The following is a 25,569-nucleotide window of genomic DNA, read 5'->3' on the forward strand; positions in this document are numbered from 1 at the left end:
TGGACCTTATCTGAATTCTGGTTTAAACAACCTGTAAAAACACATAAACTCCCTAGACTTGATCCAATTAGGGACATCTGAACACTGATTGGATATTTAATTTTTTTTTTAAGATTTATTGACTTATTTGAGAGAGAGAGGATGGCGAGAGGGAGCACAGCAGGGGGGAGGGGCAGAGGGCAGAGGGAGAAGCAGACTCCCCGCTGAGCAGGGGGCCTGATGTGGGGCTCAATCCCAGGACCCCAAGATCATGACCTGAGCCGAAGGCAGACGCTTAACTGACTGAGCCACCCAGGTGGCCCTGATTGGATATTTAATATCCATAAAGAATTATAGTTCAATTTTGGGGTATTATAATGATATTGTCATCATGGCTATAATAGGGAGTTGTACTTTTAGAGATACATAATGAAATATTTATGGATAAGATGATAAAATTACCATTGGGGACTGGTGTCAAAATAATCTGATAGGGAAGAAATGGGTAGCATATAGATAAAACAGATTGTCTGTGGGTTAATAGTTCTTTAAGCTGGGTGGTGGGTACTATTCTTTCTACCTGAATAATAGGGTGTTCAAAGAAATGAATTTAAATACGAGACTAAATGAAAGGAAGCTTGGCAATTATTCTGCAAAACTGCTAGGACTTGGCAAATGTCATGTGTATATCACAAGGTGGAATGCCAAGGCAAAAGCAAACGCATTCTGTGGGAGATTGAATGTTTATAGAATAGCGGTCATATCTATTCTAATTACTCCTTGCATGCCTCATTGGTAAGACAGGTTAGCGATTCCTATAAACGTCTCCCAACAAAGAGGAGACGGTCATCACAGGCCGGCTCTCTCAGGGGAGAGTACACCAAACATGATCCAGAAGCTGCTGCCCAGTGAGAAGGGGCTGTGGTGGCAGCAGCAGATGAGGTGGGAAGAGGCAGACCTCCAGATCTGGTCAGTGTGGTCGCAGGGAGACCCGTCCCTGTGGATATATGAACCCACAGGGTTCCAAGGCTCCCCCATGAACCTATACAAGTGAAGATGCATAAAGAATGACATGCTGTCAACAAAAATGGGAAAGAAACCCTTTGGTGGGAAACAAGACTAAAATCTTACAAAGCTTATTTTTGCCTGGCATCATTATATGTTGTCAGTAATAACATTAAAATCTCATTAAAAAAAAAAAAAACAATGCAAGTATTTTTAAAGTAATTTTGAGGCCCATAAGGAGAGTACTGCTCTAATGAGAGTAGCCTGAACTCTGAAACAAAGAGCAAGAGTTGTGAAAGAGAGAAGTTCTGTATCTTAAAACGTAAAAGTAGGGTTGACACCCTACTAGTTATTCATGACGACATTATTTTACTTTTTTCCTTTTTGTCCCCATGAAAACCTGGAGTGTCTATCCATGCTTCTCAAGGAAGGAGTGCATATTTCACAGGACACAGGAAGGAGGTAAGTGCCACAATTTAAAGGTGACTCCAGGTGATTCTGATGTACATGGTGCCCCCACCTAGAGGACCACTCCCTTCTTGGAGGTCCCTGTAGGGTGGCTGGCTGAGGCCTGTGTGCAGCCAAAATGCATCTGAGATCATCAATATGGGAAGCTGACCATTGCTCTTTCAAATACCCCTTGAAACTAAGCAGAGCTGCCATGTCGGACAGAGGATAATGAAATTGCCCTGTGCTCCTCCACGACTCACGTTACCTCCCTGTCTGCCCAGCGTGGGGACAGCTCTGAGCTGCGAAGATGGTAGGAGGAGGGCCAGAGGGGATCCCACTGCAGGCCATCTACCAACGAGCGCACGTACATACCTGCCAGCCTGCCCCCCTGCTCCCATTCACGTGAGGGACGATGACAGGCAGATGACTGCGGTGCTCTCTGCAGTCAAACTTGGGAGCATCCCAGAAAAGGGCTTGAAGAAAAGTGTTTGACCAGAAACCAAACACACTTCCTGCAGCTCTGCAATCTTCTTTCATCCCCTGACATGCCCGAGACCATTACGGCTTCTGATAATGCTGATAAGCTCACTTTGGACAAAAAATGCAGACCAACAACAGCATCCCTCACTACAATGGATCCTGAGTTTCACCCTGTAATGGCTTCTCAGGCCAAACAGACCTGTTTCTTGGATAATTACAGTGTCCAATAAGAAGGGGACACTGACTGAAGTAGATGGTGCCTGCCATGTGGCAGGTTCCAGAATGCAGTGCGCTGGGCTGACATGAGTCGCTGAATGGCACCCGGGCTGTGACTGTGAAGGTGGGTGGGTTCCTAAGAGTCTCCTCAGTAAGGACACCCTTAACTACACAATCACATATGCAGCGGGGCCTACAGTTTATAACAGAGCATGGGTAGCCGGTGAAAAGATGTATCCTCGCCGCAGCCATCTATCGCCAAAATTCCACACAGCCCACGGAATTAAAAGCCTTGGTAATATCAGGTAATGCTTCAGCAGTGTTAACTTTCAAATTACTTAGAAGTCATAACAATGAGTAACATTTATATTTAATGGTAAAAGTTACATCCATAACAAAGGTAAAACCAAATTATTTATTTTAGCTGAGCTCTAAGATTTCTCTGTACGTTAGAATAATGGCTACTCCTGCCACTTGACTAACATTATTCTTCCAAATTTCCCTAAGTAAAGGATTACATTTAGGACATGGCAGGTCTTAAGGACATTTAGACTTATGACCATCCCAAGAAATAGTAAACATCTGCAAGTTACACTCATCTTTCCCATTCTAGTCATCACCGTGTTTTTAGGACATGTGTCAACATGCTATGTGTCCCAGCATGGAGTGGACCTTCGTAAAGACAAAAGAATTCTGTCTTAGGTATACCAAGGCAGGGACACCTGGACGTACAGAGTCCCTTTTCAAAGAAGCTGCAGTAAAGACAGATTCGAGGATCTAGTCAGTCAAACCAGGATCTTCGCAGGAGGTATGTAAAAAGCCATGGGCACGGCTAGGTGGGAAAAGCCACTCACGCTATCTAGAATGTCAAGACCTGGGCTGGACTGCACACAATGCCACACTAACACAACACAACAGAAAACAACCAAATAACTAAACCAAAATTTAAAATACTCTTCTGAAAGATCAGTCAGACAGTATTTCCCACAAGATAACTTGACTTTCACAATGACGATTCAGTAATTCTGGTCTTATTTAAATTACAGGTAGGCATTTTCTTGAGGCAAATTTGGCTGAACAGTGCAAATATGGACTGATGTGTCCATGAAAAGGAGACAGTCTCATAGTGAGCACCGTTCATATCCAATTAGAGGCCAAAATACCTCCATAGCCTTGGAAAGCATGAGTGTTGGATCAATATTCTATAGACTTCTTCCCTGATCTTACCTACCATTAAATATAGAAAAGCCTTTTGTGTAAAAGGCTTTGCTGGACTATCATAAGCATTCCCCACATAGCAAATCTGAAATGCATCACTAGGACATTTTCAATTCTTAACTTCTAGTGTAATATTTATAGTCTTTTCTTTTATGTTTACTAGAATTATTATTTTGACTACTTCTAAAAATGTAAGACTTCCCCTATGTCACTCAGCCATAAAGCATTCAAATCAACCAGTTCTTAGTCAAGCTGATTAAAAGGTGGGTTAAGATGAGTTAATGGGGTAGCAAAATACTGAAGATAAAATATCAAACCATATATAAAAAAATATAATTGCAATACTTACCTATTAGCCCCTTCTCAAGAGTGAAGGTTTTGTTTGTAAACATACATTCAAAAGCCACAATGTGAAAAATCTTGTTCACTGTGTTGTGAGTCCCAACTATTCGAATATACCTGGGGGTAAAAAGAAAATCTGTTGAAGAAAATGAGCTTCCATCACAACCAATCCAAAGACAACAGAATAAGATACATTGTGCAAATATACAGTGTACCAGGGCATGGACTAAAGGAGACTCTGAACTTGACTTCAGAACCTCTACCTGCTCCTTAGGGCTAGCTCCAACTGAGCCTAGAAGAATTACAGCAAAATTAGGGAGATACCACTTTCCGGAGAATTAAGCAGAACTTAGATCTGATTTACCTAGAAAATTAAACCAGGTACCGTTCAAGCTCAACCCCTGAATGTCATTATAATTATATGTCCATGAGACATTCGTGCTGGAGAATCACGGCTTCTGTCTTCACCTTGGGGTTAGGAATGTGCCTGTGCCCAGGTACACCAACACTCGCCAAATCAAATGTTTTCCAACTCAGGAAAGATTTCATCCATTGGAGACAAATGCATGAAATCAATACTACCTTCTTACTTAACAGAAAAATCCACAGAAACCACTAAAAACCACTCACAGTTTTTTATATTTCAACACTGCTTCTAAATCCTTGTAGAAAGTTAACCCTATATACTTACACCAGCCCCGGCCCGCCCCCCCCACCCCCCACCACCTCTACCCCCTCCAAGTTGACTGCTGGGAATCCTCCTGACCAGAGGAAGTGATCTGCAGAGGTGACCCAGCCTGCTCTGCAGCCTCCCTCCTGGCCACACGGATCTGACATCTGCACACAATGCAGGGTTTCACGGGGCAGGTCTTGAGCATCCTGGCCTGTTCACCCTCTGTATCTCCCTGGAGGCTTCACATCCGACAAACAAGCATTAACCTTGGAGTGACTTGTTCCTTTCACTCTCCAAAGGGACCTGACAGCTCACAGGTTAATGGACAAACTCATTCTTCTGAGTGTCACAGAAATCCCTGGGGAATGTGCCACACATCGTCTTACTGGGATTCAAAGGAAGAACCGGAAAAAATAACTAGATTAAGTGATAACACTCTCCCAAATTATGAGCTATGTGCTCTGAAGGATGGGGCATATTAAATGAACACATTTCAATTAGGAGATGACAGACTGGGCAAGGTTTTAGTAATATCCTTCCTCTGCTGTGTAAAACCACCTTCGACTTCGATGATATAATTTTACTTCTGAGTTAATTGCTGTTCACTAATTCGGTAATTCCCTTACATTTCTCATCACTCCAAGTTAACTGTGTAATGTAAATGCCAATTTAAAAAAAAAAATTCACATTACAGAGACTATACTTGGGGTTCTTATGTCATAAGCTATTTTCCCTCCTGTTCCTTCAAGCATGAATCTCACGGCATTCCTGGTGCACCTCATTTAGCCATCTGCTCCTTGACATGAGCTGGTCACTCATCTTCATAACCAATCTAAATGCTATCTTCTGGACTGGCTGTTCAGTGTGCCCATGCCCACTGCAGGGAGACACCAATCTTCCTGTATGGAGAGTCAGGGCGACGGCTGCGCTCATCAGAGCCCTCTGATTAAGCCTGCCTGAGCTGTCCTCTCGGGCCCTCAAGGCAGACAGAAGGTACTGATGCTACTGTGTTTGGGTGGGTAGGTGGGGTTCGAGTACAGTAAGTTCTAAATGGTGTGCGAGGAACGGGAATTGTGCTGGTCTTTCCCATTGGCGGGGACAGTCTCTATAGACTTTCTGGAAGGGAAGGGGTGTGTTAAGCCTCGCACATTGGCCTGAATCTAATTTTGTCCATTTCCTTAAACCCACGGGAACGTAACCAGCATAGCATTTTCAACTGCTCATGGTCGTGACAGCCTGAGTGCTGCTGTCTGTAACCTTGGAGGGAATCGAGGGAATGTGGTTTGGGGAATTTGATCAGATCATTTTCCTTTTCCCTAGGTAGAGTCTCCACCAAAGGAGAGGCAGCTCTCCTAATACTGTGCAAGGGAGAGGAGCCAGGAAGCAACCGCGAAGGCCCTTCCCCATTGGCAGTTCTTAAGGTTAATAGTCCGGGCTGACTTAAGGGGACGCAGTCATGTTCCCTCCCTCCCTTTCTTCCTTTTTATAAAAAAATGTTATACGGAACCAGGTTCTCCAACTTTAGATAATAGTCATTTCCCAAATTTAACCCTGGTGCAAATATCAAAAATGGGAGAAAATATGCAACCTTTCCCTCCTCCATCCCCCAATTGTAAGAAACTGAAAACAGAAAATTGTACTGGAATACATTTTACAGCCTTAATGATAGTGCTTGTGATAACAAACAAGATAATATATATGGTTGGAAAAGCACTGAGAGATGCCTCCAGATAAAAAGTTCTCTATAAATGAAGATAATGTTATCTCTGCTGCATAATCCTGAGGTCAAATTAGCAATTCGCCACTGTACATCACACTTCTTGATTAGCCCGTTACACGTAAATGCTCATAACAAGTTTAATTATTCTGGTCCTACAATACTTTCTAAGTCTCCTCAAAATTATAGCATAATTTACAAAAATGGCATGAAATCCTTATTCAAATACACATTCTAAAAAAAATGGTAACAAGGTCACGAGAAAGACACTATGTTCCTCTTTCCCAGCGAGGAGTGGTTTAGCACAGGACTCCTTTCTTCACTAAAGATCTGCACTGGAAGTAGAAAATAGGCTTCCACTAATCCCCCACCTTTAGTGACCAGTAGGGGAACCTGGAGCTCTACACCGAGAACTCAGAGGCCTGGACCCAAGAGCAGTGGGCTAGAGGGAGAGGGGCGAGCACGGACTCCAGCCCTGACGAAGAGCAGGGTTCTCTCACAATGGAGCATCCCTGAGGCAGAGGAGAAGTTTTTATTACCCGAGCTGTTGAAAATCCAAGGGATGGGGATGGGGATGGGAAGAGGGTCCTCTCTTTTTCACTTTTTAAAATAATTTTTTTATTAACTGTATAAGGTATTATTTGTCTCAGGGGACAGGTCTGTGATCCATCAGTCTTACACGAATTCACAGCGCTCACCATAGCACATACCCTCTTTTTTTTTTTTAAAAAAAACAAAGCATAACTCGCTTCTGGGTCATAACACCTAAACAGGAGTAGATCTCACATTTTCTCTGCCACCAAAGATTCTGAATAAGGGGGAGAGCTTGAGATGAATTTTTTTTCTCCATTCAGCATCATCTCTCCAAAGCACAGTCAGACTCTGATTTAACCTGATAATAAGGGCAGTGGCAGCTAGTGACTTCATCAGTGTGCAGAGAGGCGCACTGCTGAAGAATAGAGCAGCCCTCCTTTGTTCTCTCTGACCCTCAACAGCAGCTCAGACAGTTGGAAGATAATTAAAACTTAAACAGCGCTGAGGAAGGCAGCTACGCAACAGATTGGCCATTTCTGAGGAGGCTGAATGCTGTCCACATGAGCCCTCGCAGGAACTGTCTGTTCCTAATATTCTCCTCCCTTCCGTGTGTTGCTTGTCTTCTTGTCACTGACAGAGACCGGATCCTGCACATAGTTCACAACAGGATGTTTCAAGGCAGAAGTTTTCAGGAGCTGTAATATTGTGGGTGAAAAGAGATTCTGTCTTCTTTAATGAAATGAAACCTAAAACCTTCAGGACAGCACTCTAAAACTGAAAGGCACGACAGAGTTTTGAAGAGCGTGCTTTGGAGGCTAACAGACAGGTTTGTCACCCAGCCCCATCACTTAATTAGCTCTGTCACTTTGGACAAAAAAAAAAAAAAGCCTTAAACCTCAGTTTTCTTCTCTATAAAATGAGGTCAATAACACAAACCTTAGAAGATATTTAGATGATATAAGAATTTAAAGTGTTTAATGCAGTGCTTGGCAGAGGAGGATATGATTAAACAGAAATTCAAGGAGTAGGTCACTGGATGCAAAATTTCTTGGGTGGGACTCTGAGAATGCTGGTTGTCTGGAAGAGTATTCCTAACTGTAGATGTTAATACGGTGCATCCAGGAGGAGGCAGGCCCACCCAGGGGCAGACTTCGAGAACACAGGCAGGGTCCTGTCCTTCCTCCTCGGGCACCATGGTAGAGGCACTATGCCCACAGAAGGAGACTATATTCGGACTACAGATCCCCTGGCTCTATGGTATTTCCTTCTTTAAGCTTCTAGTCTCTAGAAAAGTCTATTTAAAATGTTCTTGACCTGACTCAACCATACATGAAGAAGCAAGAAAAGAATCTTTTGCCCATATTTGGTCTAGATACCCATACCCACAGAAGAGTTTCTTTTTTGTGCAAACCCTAGAAGTTTGCAGTTTTAGTTCATAAGAAAAATACATTAGCATTTCCTAACAGAGAGACATCATAATACTGTGACCTAGAGGAATGTTGCTTTAAAGATGTCATTGCATTCCCCACCTGTTCTGGGAAATGTACAGATTCCCATCCTTAGCCTATCTTTCTGTCATTTCTTGTCAGAATGCTACCAGATTTGATTTCTAAGTCACATAGGACACATTTTTCACATACTAAGGGAAGTACAGAAAAGGAGAAAGTACAGAGAAATAACAATGTGTACATTCCCACTTTAAATCCTTTGGTATTCTCTAGTCTTTAGTTCTGGTGGACCACAAGGCTACTTGAGGTTAGAGTTAACCCTTAACCTTTGGCTCTAGTTATAGGCTCACCCATGTCTGTACTGAGCGGGTTCTACTCCAAGATAAAACTGAATTCAGTAAGAAATATTTAAATGAGCTCTCAAGGGATCATCTGAAGTCTAAATCCATCAGAATTCTAGTCTTTGGTAAACAAAGTTTTATTCTCAAAGTGAACTTCATATTCTTGGGTTAAACAAAAACTCTTGAGGAAACTAGATTACCCTGAGATTGTGCGCAAGGGCTCCTTAACATTTTGGCTCTTCCTCTGAGGTAGCTAGAGAACTCTGCTGTGGCCAGATGTGGTCCTCCAGCGAGATCCTTAGCTCCAGCATTTTCTAGGGACTTGCGACTGTGTGAGGTCTGGATTCACTTCCAAGACTTCCTATTTGACTCTTGCTTTCAAGGAGATGCTAAGAATGTACATAAATAATTCCCTGACCCAAGAAGCAGCTAATGTCTGCAGGTCTTGCCAGTATGGTATTTTCTTCCAGTTCTATGTACAGTGTTAGCGCTCTTATAATCAAACCGAGACTAGAGGGGGAAGTGACTTCAGGTCTTGTTGCTAAGGCAGCAAGTGGAAAACAGTTTACTGCCAGAATGACGAAAAGCTTCTAGAAAAAGCAGGTTGCAACAGAAAAGATTTGTTACTCTTAGAAAACCTTCCCTCTGGCTGATCTGTGGAGCTATAGATTCTCCTCTACTGACTTCGGCAAAGGGCCCCAGCAGCATTTGCTTATTTGGGAGAGGAAGAATTATTGAAAGGTTAAACAGTCTGTGTCCAGAGTTAGCCTAAGCAGAGGCTACTGTCTCAGAGAACAGTCCTGATGCTGTCTGACCATTAGCCCTGCAGAGGGAGCAATCACGTTCCAGCACCTCCAGGATTCAAGGACAAATGAACAAGTCATCTTGGTTTTCAGAGAAAATTGATGCTCTATCGAATCAAGTATGCAGAGGGGATAAGATGGGTAAATAATTACTAACACATCATAACCCAGTGCTACCAAAATAGCACTTTTCAACATTGGAGATAAATACTTAAGTGTTGTTTTTTATTTGGAGGAATTGTGAATTTTGAACAGTAGGCCTTTTTCCCACCTTCAAATACATAGAACCTATCCTGCCATAATTACATGCCTTCAGCTTATGGAATTATATTTGGAATTAATATTGCAAAAAGAACTTAATTATAGTATTTACATAAATCATATGAAAATGATATAATCCATAATGTTTAATTTCCTGATTGCACATTTATGAGTCAACAGCCCTTGCAGGTATACCGGGTAAATCTGCTATTAATCAAGATTTAATAAACACCTACTAGATGCCAGAAATTGTGCTAAACACTGTGAAGAATGGACCCAAAAGACAGGATACACACGTTCATCTAAAGAAGGTTATAGTACAGTTTAGAAGGCAAGACTAAAACATATTAGCAGTAGTGGTGAAGAGAAAAACATAAGAGCTTCTTATCTATTCACACATGGTGAAGAGGTTAGCCTACTCTTAAAACACTGAATTCTGCAATATGAACTTTAAAAGTCTTCCCTGTGAACTATTCTTGCTTCAAAGACCAAAACAAAACAAACATGGCTAAAAGAAAAATAATCCTCAACCCCTCTCTCTTTCTCTCATGCACAGACACGTGCGCATGCGTGCACTCACACACACAGGCACCCACATACACACACATGTTAACTCAGTATTTACTATGTGCTAGCTGCTGATATTGGGCGCTGGGGTATGGGGTTCAAGAATACACATCAGATCTCTTCCCCATGGAATTTATATTTCAGGGTCGGGGACAGACAACAAATAAAAAAATCAAATAATAACAAATAATTACACACTGGTTGGTCGGTGATCTATTTAACATTGAACTTTATAGACAAACTTGCTACACCGGAAGGACAGACAGTTACAAAACCTCTCCCTGCAGGAATAAAAGGGTCAAATGGAAAGGGCAACACTCAGCCTGGGACATGGATACCATGAGTAAATGAGTCTGAGGTGGCTTCCTAGGATCTGGAAAGAGAAACTGATTTGAATTTCATGGGAAGAAATGTCTTATTTATTTCATGGTTTAGTTTTCTTTTTATCTTTGCTTTTCTTTCAGATTGTAATTTTCAAGGGATTATAAAGAGACAAAGTGGGAAGTGGAGGATAAAAAATGAAAAATGAATAAGGGAGAGAGGGAGGGAGGGAAGGAAGGAAAAGAGAGAAGAGGGATAAAGGGAAGGGTGGGGATAGGGGGAGAAGGGGAGACGGGGAAAGGGGGAGAGCATGAAAATGAATAAACCAATCCCTTCTTCTGTCTCTGTTATGTGCTAATGTGAACAAATCCCCATGTGGGAATACTGTTAACCAATTTTATTACTCAATAAAACATTGAAACCAACACAAAGTGTATTTTAAGAAATAGAACTAAATTACCAAAAGTTCAACATTTGCATTTTTTCATTAACTTTTCTCCTAGCCCAAGATGTTGGGGGCGGGGAGAGGATTTCACTACTTTCATCTTTTAAATGGCTGCATTATCTTTTTCAGTTTATCCAATAGGCTGTGCATTCCCACGAATGTAGACAAATGAGTCTAATGGCACTGTGCACTAGAGAAAGAGCAGAAGAAAATTAAATTTGTTAGTTTCCCTGCGAATCTGTAAGAACTCATTTGGTGACTATGACCTGTAGCAAGCCTGTTTTAGGATGGGTAAGGAAAGATTCTCTTTTTTTTAAACCTAAGACTATGATGGGTATATGCAACTTATTATAACTTAAAATTTTAAGAGCTGTACTCTTAAAGGAGTAAGGAGCTCCCCCCTCCCTGTCCTTTTAGAGTAAAAGATTAAGTAGAGAAGAGAGGTAAACAGAAGGAGAAGAAATTTGTTTTTCACCAAAGAAAAATCTAAGCATCCTTCTAGGAATGTAAATATTTGACATACTGAGAAATAAGACAGGAACTGCTCAAGACGTTCAGAATAACAGAAGTGAAAACTGAGTCAAAGTCAAGAGAATAATAAAGAGACCATAGGGGTAAGAAAACCAGTCTTCACTCTAGACCCCTGAGAAACTAGCACTGGAATTAAAATAAAAGCAACCAACTTCTGAACACATCCCATGTGGTACCCTTTGCATGCATTATTTCCTTTAATGGAAAACCCATACCCCACACACTCATACAGTCGGGCTGGAGATTTCAAAGCTTGACACAACATATGTCCCTCGAAGCCTCTGAATTCTTTACAAGCTATGCAAAGAAACCTGTTTCAGGCAATAATAGCTCCTCAGAGAACCAAGTGAAATGTATGTGGGGAAAACAAACCCAACCCATAAAAGTCCCACACTTGCCACATACCATCCCCAGCTGCTTCAATGGTCACAGAAAATTTCAGGGACCTTCCTTTGCCCTTTGAGGAATTCTGGACCTTTACCTAGAGTATATAGATGGGGGTGGGTGGGGGGGAGGGAAGAAAGGTCCAGAGATTTCCTTAGCACATTATTTGAGCATCAGTGTAACTATGTACAAACCTACCAACCAGGCGCAGAGTAATCAAAGTAAATAAAAGTAATACTACAGAAAACTTGAAAAGAATGCTCACCACCACCAATACATATGCAAATGATAACAGAAGTGAGAAAGAGAAAAGCAAGTATTTTTGTCCTGGGTGCAAAAGCTGGTATGGATATGTATAATGTATTGTCTCAGGGGTTGTTAACTGGGAGTGCATGACTGATTATACTGTACTCCAGGTTCCAAACAGCACAAAGGCTTACTAATTTCAGCACTCCTGGTATAAGAGATTTTGCTGCTAAAATCTGTCAGCGTGGTAAAACTTTAACACAAGCAACAGAGAAAACAGCAAGAGGCTCCACCTGGCATTATTTGGTGGTCTACAAGATCTGCAGCTTCTAGCAGGGGCTGAGAAGACATAGGCCAGGTCCAAATCTAACGGTCTGCCCGGTCATTTTAAGACATTTCCCCATACACCTTTTGTGTTAGGAGTCCTATGCACTGTTGAGGCTCAATTTTGAAGCCTGTCCCCAATCCATATTTCTGTTGGATTAGCAAACAGGTTGGGAGGTGGAGTAGTTTGGCAAGGATTTTCCCCCCTCTCCAAAGCTTCTTCAGAGTTCAGCCATTCGTGACTTAGACTTTACTGGTACAGCATTAGTGCTAAGCCAGTGATCAGAAAGAAAATGTCAATCCTTACACTTGTTTCAGAAATTCAAGGAAAGAAAAACCTAGGAGAGGAATTCACATAAAGTAAAATGCATACTTGGTAAGAGAGAATTTTTAAATAAACAAGAAAATTCTTATATTACTAAGAGTCACTGTTACTGCTGTGGTGTTTAGACTCCTCATTAAAACAAAACAAAACAAAACAAAACAAAACTGACTTAACTATTTCTTTTTCTCCTTTTACATTTTAAAATTAAAGTTTTGGGGTTTTTTAAGATTTTTTTTTTAGGTAATCTCCACACCAAACATGGGGCCCTAACTCACAACTCCAAGATCAACAGTCATATGCTCCACTGACTGAGGCAGCCAGATGCCCCTAAAATAAAGTTTTAAACCTACATAGTTTAAAAGGTCAAATAGCCTATAGGTTTATCATTTCCTCTCCTCCCTGGAGACAACTGTTTACCTGTTTTAGTGGATTAGTTTAGGATTTATCTCACATCTATAATTATCATGCTTTTTAAAAAAGATTTTATTTACTTATTTGAGAGAAAGAGAGAGAGCACACATGAGCAGGGGGAGACGCAGAGAATCTCGAGCAGACTCCACACCCAGGGTGGAGCTGGATGTGGAGCTCGATCCCATGACCCTGAGATCATGACCTGAACCAAAACCAAGAGTCAGGATGCTTAACGACTGAGCCACTCAGGCGCCCCTATAATTATCATGCTTTGAATGCTATTTCTTGGTTTTTTGGTTTTAGGCTTTATCTACCAATCTCCTTCTATGGAGGACAATTATCTAGCTCTCCCCTCTCCATATGCACCCTTTCCCATCCCCCCAATTTAGATTATATTGTAACTCTCGTTGAATCAATATTTGGTGTTTACATTATGATTATGTAAACATTCATCATAACTAATATATGGAAGTACTTTCCTTTCCTGCACATTTTTTTCTCTACCAGAGTAAAAATAGTCTTGACTTTTGTTTTGCTTAGTTTTGTATGTGCTCAACACTAACTCACCCCCACTCTCCCAATTGTCCCTTACTTGAACTAAAGCTCCTCTCAAAACATTCCAACACACCAAGTATTTCTAGTAATTTCTTCTCCTTGAAGAAGTTTCCCCAGGCCTTCTGGCAAGTTTCAGTCAACTCTGGGTGCCCTCTGATCTGATGCAAGCTGTTATCCTAAGATCTGTCTTCCCCATCATTCCAGGGACTCCTTTCATCTCTCTCCTGTGCTGAACTGTCCCTGTCCTGTATCTCGTGCTTTTGGTCTACTCTCTCATTTTGGTGAAGAACATCTCCCAGTATCTGGAAGGTAAAAAAAAATTTTTTTTTGAGAGAGACAGAGAGTGATAGAGAGTGCAGGAGAGAGGGGCATAGGGAGAGGGAGAGAATCTTAAGCAGGCTCCACACCCAGCATGGGGCCTGATGCAGGGCTTGGTCTCACAACCCTGAGATTATGACCTGAGCCGAAATCAAGAGTCGGAGGCTTAACTGACTGAGCCACCCAGGTACCCCAAAAGGTAAAAATTTTAAGGCTTTGTTTGTCTGAACATATATTCAGTCTACCTCAATATCTGACTGGTAGTTTGGGCACAGAATTTTAAGTTGGAAGCAGTTTTCCTTCAGAACCTTAAAGGTGTCACTCTACTGCCTGTCGAACTTCTAGTTTTGCCATTGAGAAGTCATGATGATACCTGACCTGGTTTCTCTTTTTATTGTTCTTTAGAGAAACTATATCCTGCCTGGAAGCATGTAGATTTTCTCTACATCCTTAGCATTCTGCAATTTCATTATGATGTGCCTTGGTGTGGGTCTAATTTCTTCCACTGGTTTGGGCACTCAGAAGGCCCCTGCAATCAGGAAACCCACGTACTTCAGTTTTGGTAAATTTTCTTCAATTATTGGTATTGACTCCTTCCTCTGAATTTTTAAAAATCTTTCTTTGTAAAACTCTTTGTTTTGGATATGGGACTGCCTTAACTTCTCCTGCACTTCTATACTTTCTCTATTTGCCATCTTTGTCATTTTGTTCTACTTTCTGAAAGAGTTCTTCAACTTTATCATCTCTGCTATCTACCAAGTTTTTCATTTCTGCTTTAATATTTTAAATTTCGAACTGTACTTATTATTCTCCAAATGTTCCTTTTTTAATGGCATCTTCTTGGCATAAGATTGCTGTATTTATTCAATCTCTCTGAAGAAAGCAATGATTTTTTTTAAAGTTTCCATCTCCCCATATAGTTTTGCCCTGTTTGTTTCAGTCTTTATGTTTCATACTCGTTTCCTCAGATGTCTGGCTGTCCAGAAGGTTATTAGGAAGAAAGCTCTGGACATACTATAGGGAATTCTGAGAACACAGTTTCCTGAATGGGTCAACTGTTAGGAAAACTCCACTTACAGATTCTTTAGCTCTTCCCTCTTAGGCTGGTCAAATTATGTAGGAAGATATTTCTAATCCTCTGCATGGAAGATATGGGCCTGACTGCCAGAGTTTTAGAAGCTAAGTGGTGAAAGTGGGCAAGGGGCATTTGTTTGTGTATATGTGTGTATGTGGGGCGGGTAGGGGGACGGCTATTACTGAGAGGCGGGGTCTCTCAAGCACATGGCCACTTAATCTTCCTACAGCAAGGCCTTTCTCAACTGTGCATGGTATCTTTCCTGGTTTAGGGACGCTGTTTTACCCTCATCAAAGACTAAATTTCCAAAGTCAGACAGAGAAAGACAAATACTACATGATCTCACTAACATGTGGAATCTAAAGAAGCCTAACTTGGGGTGCCCGAGTGGCTCAGTTGGTTAAGTGGCCGGCTCTTGGTTTTGGCTCAGGTCATGGTCTCATCGGTCATGGGATCAAGCCCTGCCTCGGGCCCTGCGCTTGACACAGAGTCTGCTTGAGATTCTCTGTCTCTGACCGCCCCCCTGCTCGTGCGTGTGTGCACACACGCACTCTCTCTAATAAATAAAATCTTTAAAAAATAAAAAAGCCTAACTCAGAGAAACAGAGTAGAATGATGCTTGCTGGGGGCAGTCAGTGGGGTAGGAGAGAAATGTAGAGATGTTAGTCCATGGGTACAAACTTCCAGTTGTAAGATGAATAAACTCTGGAGGTCTAATGTGCTGCATGGTGACCACAGTTAACAAAACTGTATTATATACTTGAAATTTTCTAAGAGAGTCGATTTTAAATGGTCTCAGCACAAAAGAAAAGGTATTTGTGTGAGGTGATGGACATGTTAACTAACCCTACTGTGGTAATCATTTTACAATGTATACGTGTATCAAATCATCGAGTTATAAGTTACACTATGTTAAATATCAGTTATATCTCCATAAAGCTACAAAAAGAAAAGAATACATTTCTACTTTCCCAACAGAGGGGGGGAGAAGCAGTCAAAGTTCTGTGAAGTGGGGAAGAGACTGCAGAGCTCTTAATTGTTTCATAAACACATAGCCAACCAATCCTCATTTTAGCCCTTGCCTTCCTGCCTCAGTCCTCCTGGCTTCAAAGGCGCCTGGTTCCTCGAATTCCTAAGCCTTTGAGAATTCAATGGCTTCGGAATGAGTTTCCTTGAGCCTACTGAATCATCTACCACTCGTTCCTCTGCTTTACAGCTCCCTCTTTCATGTTCTGACCTCCTCTTCCCATTTTCCCCTTATCCTTGTAGGTGAATACCGTGATTTAGTGGGGTGTGGCTCTGAAGGGTGTACTAATCGATGTGTGTTCCGTTTACCCTCATTACGTGAACCCTTAACTATCTCTCACAAGAGCATGTCCGTGCCTGTGGTTACTCCTACAAGGAGACAGGTTCAATCAAGGAGCTCTGCTGGACTTACTAAGTCTGAGACCTTGGCTCTTCCAAGCTGCTATGGCCACAAGGGTCCAGCCTCTAAAACTGCCTGGTAGTTAGGACAATCATACAAGAGAGAATAACCATTCTTCCTCATTTCCTTCCCTGTCCTCGGCCTGAGGGCCACAACTCTTTATTCCTTCTTGTCTTGAAGTAACATTTTCACCTTGTTGCCGCTCCTCCACCCCCTTTTCTTGCCCCCATTCCTTCCACCAGGTCTTCAAATGGTTGTCTCAGATTATTTAGCTATTTTGTTTATTGGACTGGTTTTTCACTAATTAAATGTCCAAACAGGGATATGTCCAGACAGTCCCATAAATTATCACCATTCTGCAGAAGGATTCAAATCACTGAGTGATTCTGTGAGCCACAGACTCCCTGTCTCTAAAGAAAAAGGGGGGGGGGGTGTTAATTCCCACTGAGTAAAAATAAAATAATTCGGCTTCTCCTCACACCAAAGCAGCTGCACAGACAGCATTGGCCGCTCTGTTTATCTTGGTAACTGTGGAAAAACACCATCTCCTCCCCTTCCCACTCTCTCCAGAACAATCGCCATGCTCCCCACATGCAGATGAGGTGACTTAGACTCTCTGGAGCAGAGACAGGCTTGTCTGGTGTTCTTCCTGCACATTCGCGCTGCACCCTCCCTTTGCTGCTGCGGGCACGACCCGCTTGGTGCAGATAACAGCTGCTGCGGGGGACCTGACGAGTCAGCTGTGGGTCGCCTGGAGGCTTCTCATGCCCCAGCTCAGCCAGCTGCATGTAAGCAGAGCCACGTGAAGCCAGTGCCAGAGGAGGAGAAAGCACATACTGTACATCCTCTTTAATCCTTGGAGTTACTGCGGCAGCCGCGAAAGGAGAGGGGGAGGAAGGACAAAGAAATACCTCGTAGGCGTGGGGAGCAGGGCAGCCACGGGTTCTAAATCAGGCAAGGGGAGAGCGGGATGCTGGTGGAGTGGGGAGAAAGCTTTTGACAAGGGTCCGTTCAATTTTACTGCTGACCCAGGGCGTCGGAGGAAATTCTCACGCTCTTTGTTCTCAATCAGTCAAGGCAGGATTTAAAGACAATAGGAAATGATTTCCAACTGATTGTGAACTTAAAGTTTAAGGTAAGGAAAGAAGTTGAGTACACGGGGACGGGAAGACCAACCACCCAGGTTTGCCTGGGACTGGGCTGGGTCTCACGGCCCAGGAAACCACTCAGTTCTCAGGCAAAGCAGGATAAATGTTCACCCTGTGCCACCGACAGCTAGGCCCCCTTCCTGGGCTCAGGCGAAGAGGGCTGCATTCATATTCCACTCAGCACCTTCCTTATCTTCTAGGGCCGCTCCTGCCACGCAAACGCTTCTCAGCTGGTATCGTGCACAGTCTAACAGACAAGGGCATTAAAAGGCCATTCTGTGCTTGCCTCTCAGTGGAAGAGGGAACTGTGTCATTCAGAGCTCTCCCTGCTTCCTTCCTGGGGTCCCTGTCAGAAGCGCAAGCCTTGCAGCCCACACAGCAGAATCAAACTGATGGTGGCACAAACTGAAACATGGCTCCGCTCAGGGCCTGGAAACAGTGCATCCCGCAAGAACTTTAAAATGCTGAACTCTGAAAAGAAGGAAGCCAAAGAAAACTCATTTACGCAGAGGTTGATAATTCAGTGTGGGGATTATTCAGGTTTTCTTTTCTGCTCTCCCCTCTCTCTGGCCCCGCTCATTAGGCCATTTCACTGCTCATTAACAGGGAGGAGGAGGAAGGAAAGGAGGGGGCAAGTCAAACTGGCCGATTTTTCTTCTTATGAGCACGTTTCCTAGGGAGGGCATTCAAACTGTTGGCTCCAGAGGTTCTTCAGTGGGGAGAAAGGATTGAGAATAGTGGTGGTGGGGCGGGGGGGTTGTGACACTATCTGTCGATTTTAATCATTTGGTTTCTCTTAATTCCCTAATAGGATGAATTGCTGGTCCTCTGTTTTCATGGAAGGGCTAGCAAAAGTATAAATGTTAGACAAAAAAGACAAAAGATTACTAGTTAAACCACACAAGTTCCCATCTTTTTTGGAAAAGATCATTTGACAGACTGGTAATGCAGCCAATTTACAAATAAATATAATTGGATGATTATAGATCTTGCTTTAAAAATTTACAGCCTAGATTAGAGAAGTTCTGGTTGGTTCAGATTAAATGGGAAATAGTAATTTGAGAAATTTCCCAGACAGAGCAATTCAGTTGTGGTTTATTCACTTAATTTCTCAAAGCCTTAGTTTCCTCATCTGTAAAGGGAAAGATAACAGTGCCTAACTTGGGGGTAAAATAATACAGGTGTTAAGATTAAAAATACATACATACATGCATGCATGCATGCATACATACATACAAACATACATGTGCCTACCTGTCAGTACTTGACCAGGCACATAATAAGTGCTCAGTAATTGGTAGCTAGCAAGTAGGAGGTAGTCAAAAATGTTAAACCAGAGGGCCAGCCTGGCTCAGCCAGTAGGGCATGTGACTCTTGATCTCAGTGTCATGAGTTCAAGCCCCACGTTGGATGCAGAACTTACTTAAAAAAATAAATAAATAAATAAATAAATAAGAGGGGAAATTTAAAAAAATATTAAATGAACATATTTAACATAATTCAGCAATTTTTTTTTTTTTGAGGAACTACTCTATACTCAGCACTGTTAGGCCCCAGATATAAAAACAAATATGAGTAAGTCAGTTTCTCAAAAGTCCACCATTTTAATGCAGACAGGTAATTACAATGGATACTAATAAATGTTATTATACAAATTCTCCACAAGATAGCATGGTGGCACCAAGGATTGGCACCTAATCCAGACTGGGAAGATCAGAGGTCGCTTCCCTGATATGATTGCTGAATACTGGAAGATGAGTGAGTAATACCTGGGAAAAAAATGTATGGGGAAGGAAAATCCAGGGAGAAGAGCAGTGTGCAAAGTCTAGGAATGTGATACCGGGAAGCCTGGCAAGACCGGGCAGTGTAAAGGGACTGGAGTCCAGACTGTACTGGACCAGAGCAGAAACAGAATTGGAAGCACAGGGCAGGGCTATAAAGAGAACAGCAGGATGATGGCTAGAGGGAGAGCCAGAGTCAGGAGAGGGGTCTGTTTTACTAAGTACTAAGAGGAAGTGATCTCAGAAGGTTAAAATGCTGCAGGGGAAAGAGCTGCGAGTAGAGAGGTAGAGGTTGCTGCTTCCCAGCCATCTAAGGATGGAGTGGGTTCTGACTCAAGGGTATCCGTCTCTAGCTCTAATGAGTCAGGGTCTCATTGGGTGCCTCCACGAACCTGTTCAAGTGTTGAGGGGGTCTGGGTCAGTGGTTCTCCACCCTGAATGCCCATCAGAATCGCTGGTGGGGTGGGGGGGGCGCTTAAAAATATATGGATGTCACCCTTAGACATTCTAATTTAATTGGAATGAGGTAGAGATTATAATGTACAACTAGGGGTGGGAACCATTAGTCTAAATCATAATAAACACCTACAGTCATCCATAAATAAAGACATACATTTCAAAAGCAAAGACGGATTACTTTGGGATTAATGCTCCCCTGGATCACTGGACTGCTGCTGCACTTTTTCAGTGGACCTCCACGTACTTTTCTAGCTCCCTCCATCATATGCCCTCTGTTTGAATCACAGGTAATTCCTCAAGGGCCTCAGGTGTCTATGCCTTCCTCGTGTAGTTTCTGTTTCTGGGTGTACCCTTCTCTCCATACTTCCTTCGGGAACCCTTACGTCTCCTGTAAAGCCCAGCTCACACTGTATGTAGTCTCCCATGATACTGATTTATCCCAAGAAGCATTAATTTCTCCCTGATTAGTGCTCACCTAACTTCTATTAGAGCTTGTCTCACATTGTAGGAGTTAGGTGTCCACTTTTCGGCCTCCCCTCATAGGACTCTGATCTTTCTGAAACACAGAACTTTTCTTGCTCATTTTCCTTTTTCAAAGCACCCAGTACAATATCCAATGCAGTGCAATGAATGCCCTCAAATGTTTGCTAAATGAACGAATCAGTGTGGGCAAACAAAAGGTCATCATTATAAGAATTGCATTTAAGGATGTAAGAATTTTAAAAGATTGTTAAAGTTCATCAAAGCAAATAATATTTATGTGAAAATACTTCTTAGAGGAGTATAAATTACTCCTAAAGAGCAACAGACAAAGAATTTTCCAGAGGTGTTATACAGAGTATGGAAGTAGATGCTTATGCCTTGGTATATATGTCTCAATTAGACACTATTTCTTTTTTCAAAACCTCTCTTTTTATAAAGTAGCTGTATTCTGATGGGACTGTGCACAGTTGCAGGAATGAGGTGGCAGGATTTGATGAGTATAGCAGAAGAAAGGAAAAACACCAGTAAGGATTCTAAATGACAACCGTCAGCAGGTTAGAGAATTGCTTATAAATACAATAGAATTAAATAACCATGGTGATAGCAGAGTTGCTCAAATATCATCACAGAGGAGAGATAAAAATTCCTCTCTAGAAAGAGGATGATATTGAAGTCCGGCTTTTACTCATGGGAGTGTCAGTAATAGGAAAGAGTGGCCCGGAAATGACAGAACTGAACGATTTAGTAGGAGAAGAAGATGAAGGTAAAAGTAAAACAAAACAAAACAAACAAACAAAAAAACCCCCCCAAAACCCCTCAGAACTCTCCTGATTATTGCTATGAGAAGGTGCATATTGCCTACTTCGATGGGATTCATCAACATCTACTTTTTAAGAAGTTACTCTAACTCTGAAAAATCTGCAGGCAATGCCCTCCAATTCTAGCAGCAGGATTGTGCCTTACCGTGATTACTCTGGGTATACGTAACTGGGAGAAACAGAAAGGGAGGAGATAAAATTATTTATGTCATCAGAGAAGTACAAAGAGAATAAAAAATGGCTTGAGAGGTATATTACTAGGAGTAATGGGAAGAAATTAAGAAAATGGTGAAATTAGGTTGCATATCAGACATTCTCTCAGCATGATTTTTACTGCGGTATGAAAGCATCTTCTGGAATAATAATGCTAATTTTAAATGCCCTCTTAATAAAATGCTCAGGTTGCTAGAGCCTATTAGGCAGCATAAAACCTTGTGAGCTCTGCCACCCCGTTCTCGGGTCTGCTGCAGCCTGGCTGTCACAGGCAAAAGGCCTGGTGAATCCTGGGCACTGTGGGGTTACGCTGGCCAGGTAAAAGATGGAAGGCCCATCACTCAAGTCATTTAAAATTGGACACAACATTAGAGAAAATGCAATGGAGCTGAGTGGGATGAACTAGAGAACCTAATGTAGCATTAAAAAAAAAAATCACATTCATTGGTGCCAAGGGACATTTGGAGGACACTGTGTTTAAATTTTGGACTCATTTTGCAGGAATAAGTATCAACTGTCCTTGATCTTGCAGCGGACTCCTCACACAGGCACTCCCTCCTAAAAATATTAAGCAAAGCACTGACGACCTGAGAGGGAACAGTTTAAATCTTCAGCTCATGAAATAATTCCCTTTTCTCCCTTCTTTGGTTCAGTGATGATGATGTCAGCATGCATCTGCGGTTTGTTATTTTTATATGGACACAAAAGCAGACAGAAAATACATTAAAGTGATGTGTAATTTTCCATGCAAATGGTTTCAGACTAACAAGAGTTGTGCTTTATGATTAAGTGGAAATTGATTATTTGCTTTAAATATTTATGATAAAATGTTTAGAATTAACATTTAAGTGATTCAATCCACGAGATCTAAAACTTTGCAATATTCCTTGGCTGACCTTGGCAACGAATGTGACATGGCACATATGTTAACTTAGCCATGGAGAGATTTCATGTTAATAAATCACCTTCCACAAACAGCAGTCAAAATGGTTCTGTGCCTAGTTCTGCTACCAAACCTAGGCAATCTAGAGCAAATCCTCTCACCTTACTCTTTCAGCCCTTCTAACAGAACACGATGAAAATACTGACATCGGTGACTGGAGAAAAACTAAGCCAAATAGGTTGATGAGTGAGACAAGGTCCTGTGGCTCTTGAGGGGTGAGTATTCTTCCAGCCCTGAGACCTCTCCCAGAGATGCCTCAATATCATTGAGTAAGGTACCAGTGTCATGTAAATGAATCAAGCCCTAGGAAGGCTGAATCCTATGACAACAGGAATTCCAAAGCACTTGAGGGAAGCAATCCAGCCTCCTAAAGCTGTTTTCAGGACCGTGCTAAACTGTAGCACAACATCAAGGTTAATGTCAAATGGTTCAGAATGCGAACAGTATAAGCATTAGGGCAAGGAAAAAAAAAATCTGGGCACTGAATCTATGCCAGGCAGTATACTAATAAGCCCCTTATGCATGTTATCTCATCAAATCCTCATAATTCATGAGGTAGGCATGACTACTATCCCCATTTTAAAGATTAGTAAATTGAGGCACAGTCATACATAGTGTTTAATGAACTTGCCCAAGCTCACAAGCTAAGAAGTGAAGAGCTATGCTTTGAGACAGCCTACATATCAAAGCTGCGTTTTAGTTCATTATAGCTGCCTGGGCAGCATACAACAGCTATGGTTGTTAAGTCATAGGTCCCTTTTTAAAAACAAAACACAAACTTGAACTTGCATCTGTCCATAAGTCCCAGGCCATGGACCTGGGGGCTAATCTCCATAGCTAAACCGGGGAGTAAAAATCTGACACACTAACAATTAGTAAGGGTAACAAGCTATACAGCTGGTATAATACAACTCCTCAAGGCCAAGTCAACCCGTAAGTAACACTTCTGTGTCTCCTTATGAATTTAGAGATAAATTACTTAAAAAAGAATTTCTGCTTTTAAAAAATGGAAGGAAAGGCTGTTCACAAATTAGACAACTGCTGGTTTCCAGAAACAAGGTGCAGAAGAAACAAGAGAAAACAGAGACTGTTGTTTCCATGTTAACTGGATACCTCTCACTCAAAAGGAGGAGATTACATGGATCTCATCTTTGCTTCCTTATCTGGTTCTTCAGTGCTTATGCGTGAGAAAATGCAGGCTGTACTTCAGAATTAAAAAGAGGATATGACCCGCTTCGTAAATGAATAGGCTTAATTTATCAAAATGTAAAGAACTTACAAATTAAATATTTTTAAAAGCCCACTGAATCTGATTTTCACTTGTCAAGCAAAGAGGCTCACGGTTTTAATTTGCAAAATAAGCATCCCCCTTCCTTGCCTCCATCGTGACAATTAAATGCATCCTTAGAATGACGTGCAGGCATTGCTCAACAGCTTCCTCCGACTTCTTTTCAAGGAAAATCTTTTCCCGTCTATAGATTAATTCTGACAGCTATCTGGAGTCACCAAGGAACCACCCCATTTCCCTAGCTCTGCGATGCCAGTCAGCTGACACAAAAGCAGGGTCTGAAAAGGAAAGCTGTCCCCAGAGCATGTCATACAAAGCACGTAGATACTGGAGACTTCATTACAGGGCACAACCAAAGAGTATATGTAAAACAGAGGCCTGGCCTTCCCTTAACAAAACAGTATTACTGGCTTCAGAATTAAAACCAAAAGATGTATTTAACATCAAATATTTTGGAAGTTGCTACACATCAAAATGCTCCTAAATAGTTTCAGGCACACAACTGTGATTGATCCCATGAAAGAAAGTGGAGAAGAATGATAAATATAATGGTGATCTATCTTATGGAGCCTTTTGGAAGAATAAAAAAAAAAAAAAAAAAAAGGCTTTCAGCTTTATGACCATTTGCTAGTAAAGGAAAGAATGATCCTCCTAATGATACATGTTCAGTCTCTTCTAGAATTCTCAATTTGTTGCTATTGCAATTTTGCTGCATTTGGGCCTTGGGTAGGGAAGGTGAGCACATATAGCGTGCTCTGAATGTCCTGAATGGGGAGGCCTGAAAATAGCTCCGTTTTCAGTAATAAGGCTGCAAGAGGAGTACAGGTTCAAAGGGCCGAGCTGTTTTCTTGAAGTGCAGTTACCCTATGAAACCCTCACCCACATATGTTTAAAATGTGAACGCCTTAGAACAAGAGTTAATGCAGATAAATGATTTCTGGCTTAATGAACCACAATGGTCAGAAACCTGCTGATCTTGCTTTCCCCTTCCAAAACTTGCTGCTCTCAGCTCTGGCCCCAAGGGTAACCAATAATTTACATTAAAATAAAAGAATGGAAAGATGAGTGAAATTTGGTTACTTTGACCATCTTTTTTCTTAAGCAACTACTAAAAGAATTAAGATTAGAAATGTACATAATACACTACATCGTGAAGGGGCAGCCTCTTGATACTTTGTAGTGACTTAGGTTTTCTTGAGAACAAGGGACTCAGTGCCTGATCTCTGATGATGACACTGCAGCATGGTCTGCCTCTGAAATGAACTGCTGCTTTTACTCCTGAGGGCAAGAGAGGCTCCTCAAAGGGTGTACTGGATCCTCTTTGAATTCTGTGAAGCTACTCAACATTTAGATCTGGTGTCATGTGCAGTGAGGGCTCAACAGAGACTTGGCAGAGGAATTTATTAGCTACAGAAGAGATGGTAGAGAAAAGGCCCAAGGGAGTACAATTCTTGGAAGCTTCTAGCAAGCTCAGACCACAAACGGTGCTTTCTTTCTCACTTAGCAGACAGGGGAGGATTGGTTTTAAAATGTGCTCCTAACTCTCGATATTCATAACAGTTATTATGTGTATCATCTTCAAAGAGTGTTGTACCAGAAATGGCAAAAAAACCCCAAAAAACAACCCAACAAAAAAACAAGAAACCCTTCCTGGAAAATGCAATGTTTATTCCTTGTAGTCTTGGTAAATGTAGGTGACTGTACAACTTTTCAGAAGGGACATACCGGCTGTGTGTGCGGTGGTGGTGACATGATGGGGTGAGAGATGGGAGGAAAAGGTGTGCTGCCCCCTGTACACACTACAGAGGCTTTTTGTTCTTGGCTTTTAGACGCGGAGAGTAAAACAGAGGAGAGCCCACCGCTCCTCTTATTCCATACCGATGTCTTGCACCCTTTTCCTCATTATCACCCCACTAAGGATCCTTTTACGACATTTTCTTTCTAATTGCTCCAATGACATTTTAATACCACAGATACACTGTGTATCTGTTTATGACCTCTACGTATATCTGCACTTTATACAATAAAAAGAATAAGGTTT

General features: G+C 41.9%; 1 protein-coding gene across 7 annotated transcripts in view; it reads right to left on the bottom strand.

Annotated features, from left to right (window-relative positions):
* Positions 1 to 25,569, bottom strand: part of BTBD9 (BTB domain containing 9) — a 428,070-nt gene that overhangs the window by 148,675 nt on the left and 253,826 nt on the right. For all 7 annotated transcript variants that reach the window (XR_010413617.1, XM_064597561.1, XM_045866823.3 and 4 more), the window contains exon 7: positions 3,698 to 3,807. Coding sequence is in view for 6 of the 7 variants with exons in the window: in XM_064597561.1 (XP_064453631.1) it covers positions 3,698 to 3,807 (110 nt within the window). In the remaining variant the exon portion in view is untranslated. The remainder of the gene's footprint in view (positions 1 to 3,697; positions 3,808 to 25,569) is intronic.

Source organism: Mirounga angustirostris, unplaced genomic scaffold, assembly GCF_029215605.1.
Source record: "Mirounga angustirostris isolate CCGP_5_RB_7025 unplaced genomic scaffold, mMirAng1.0.hap1 SCAF_8, whole genome shotgun sequence".
NCBI lineage: Eukaryota > Metazoa > Chordata > Mammalia > Carnivora > Phocidae > Mirounga > Mirounga angustirostris.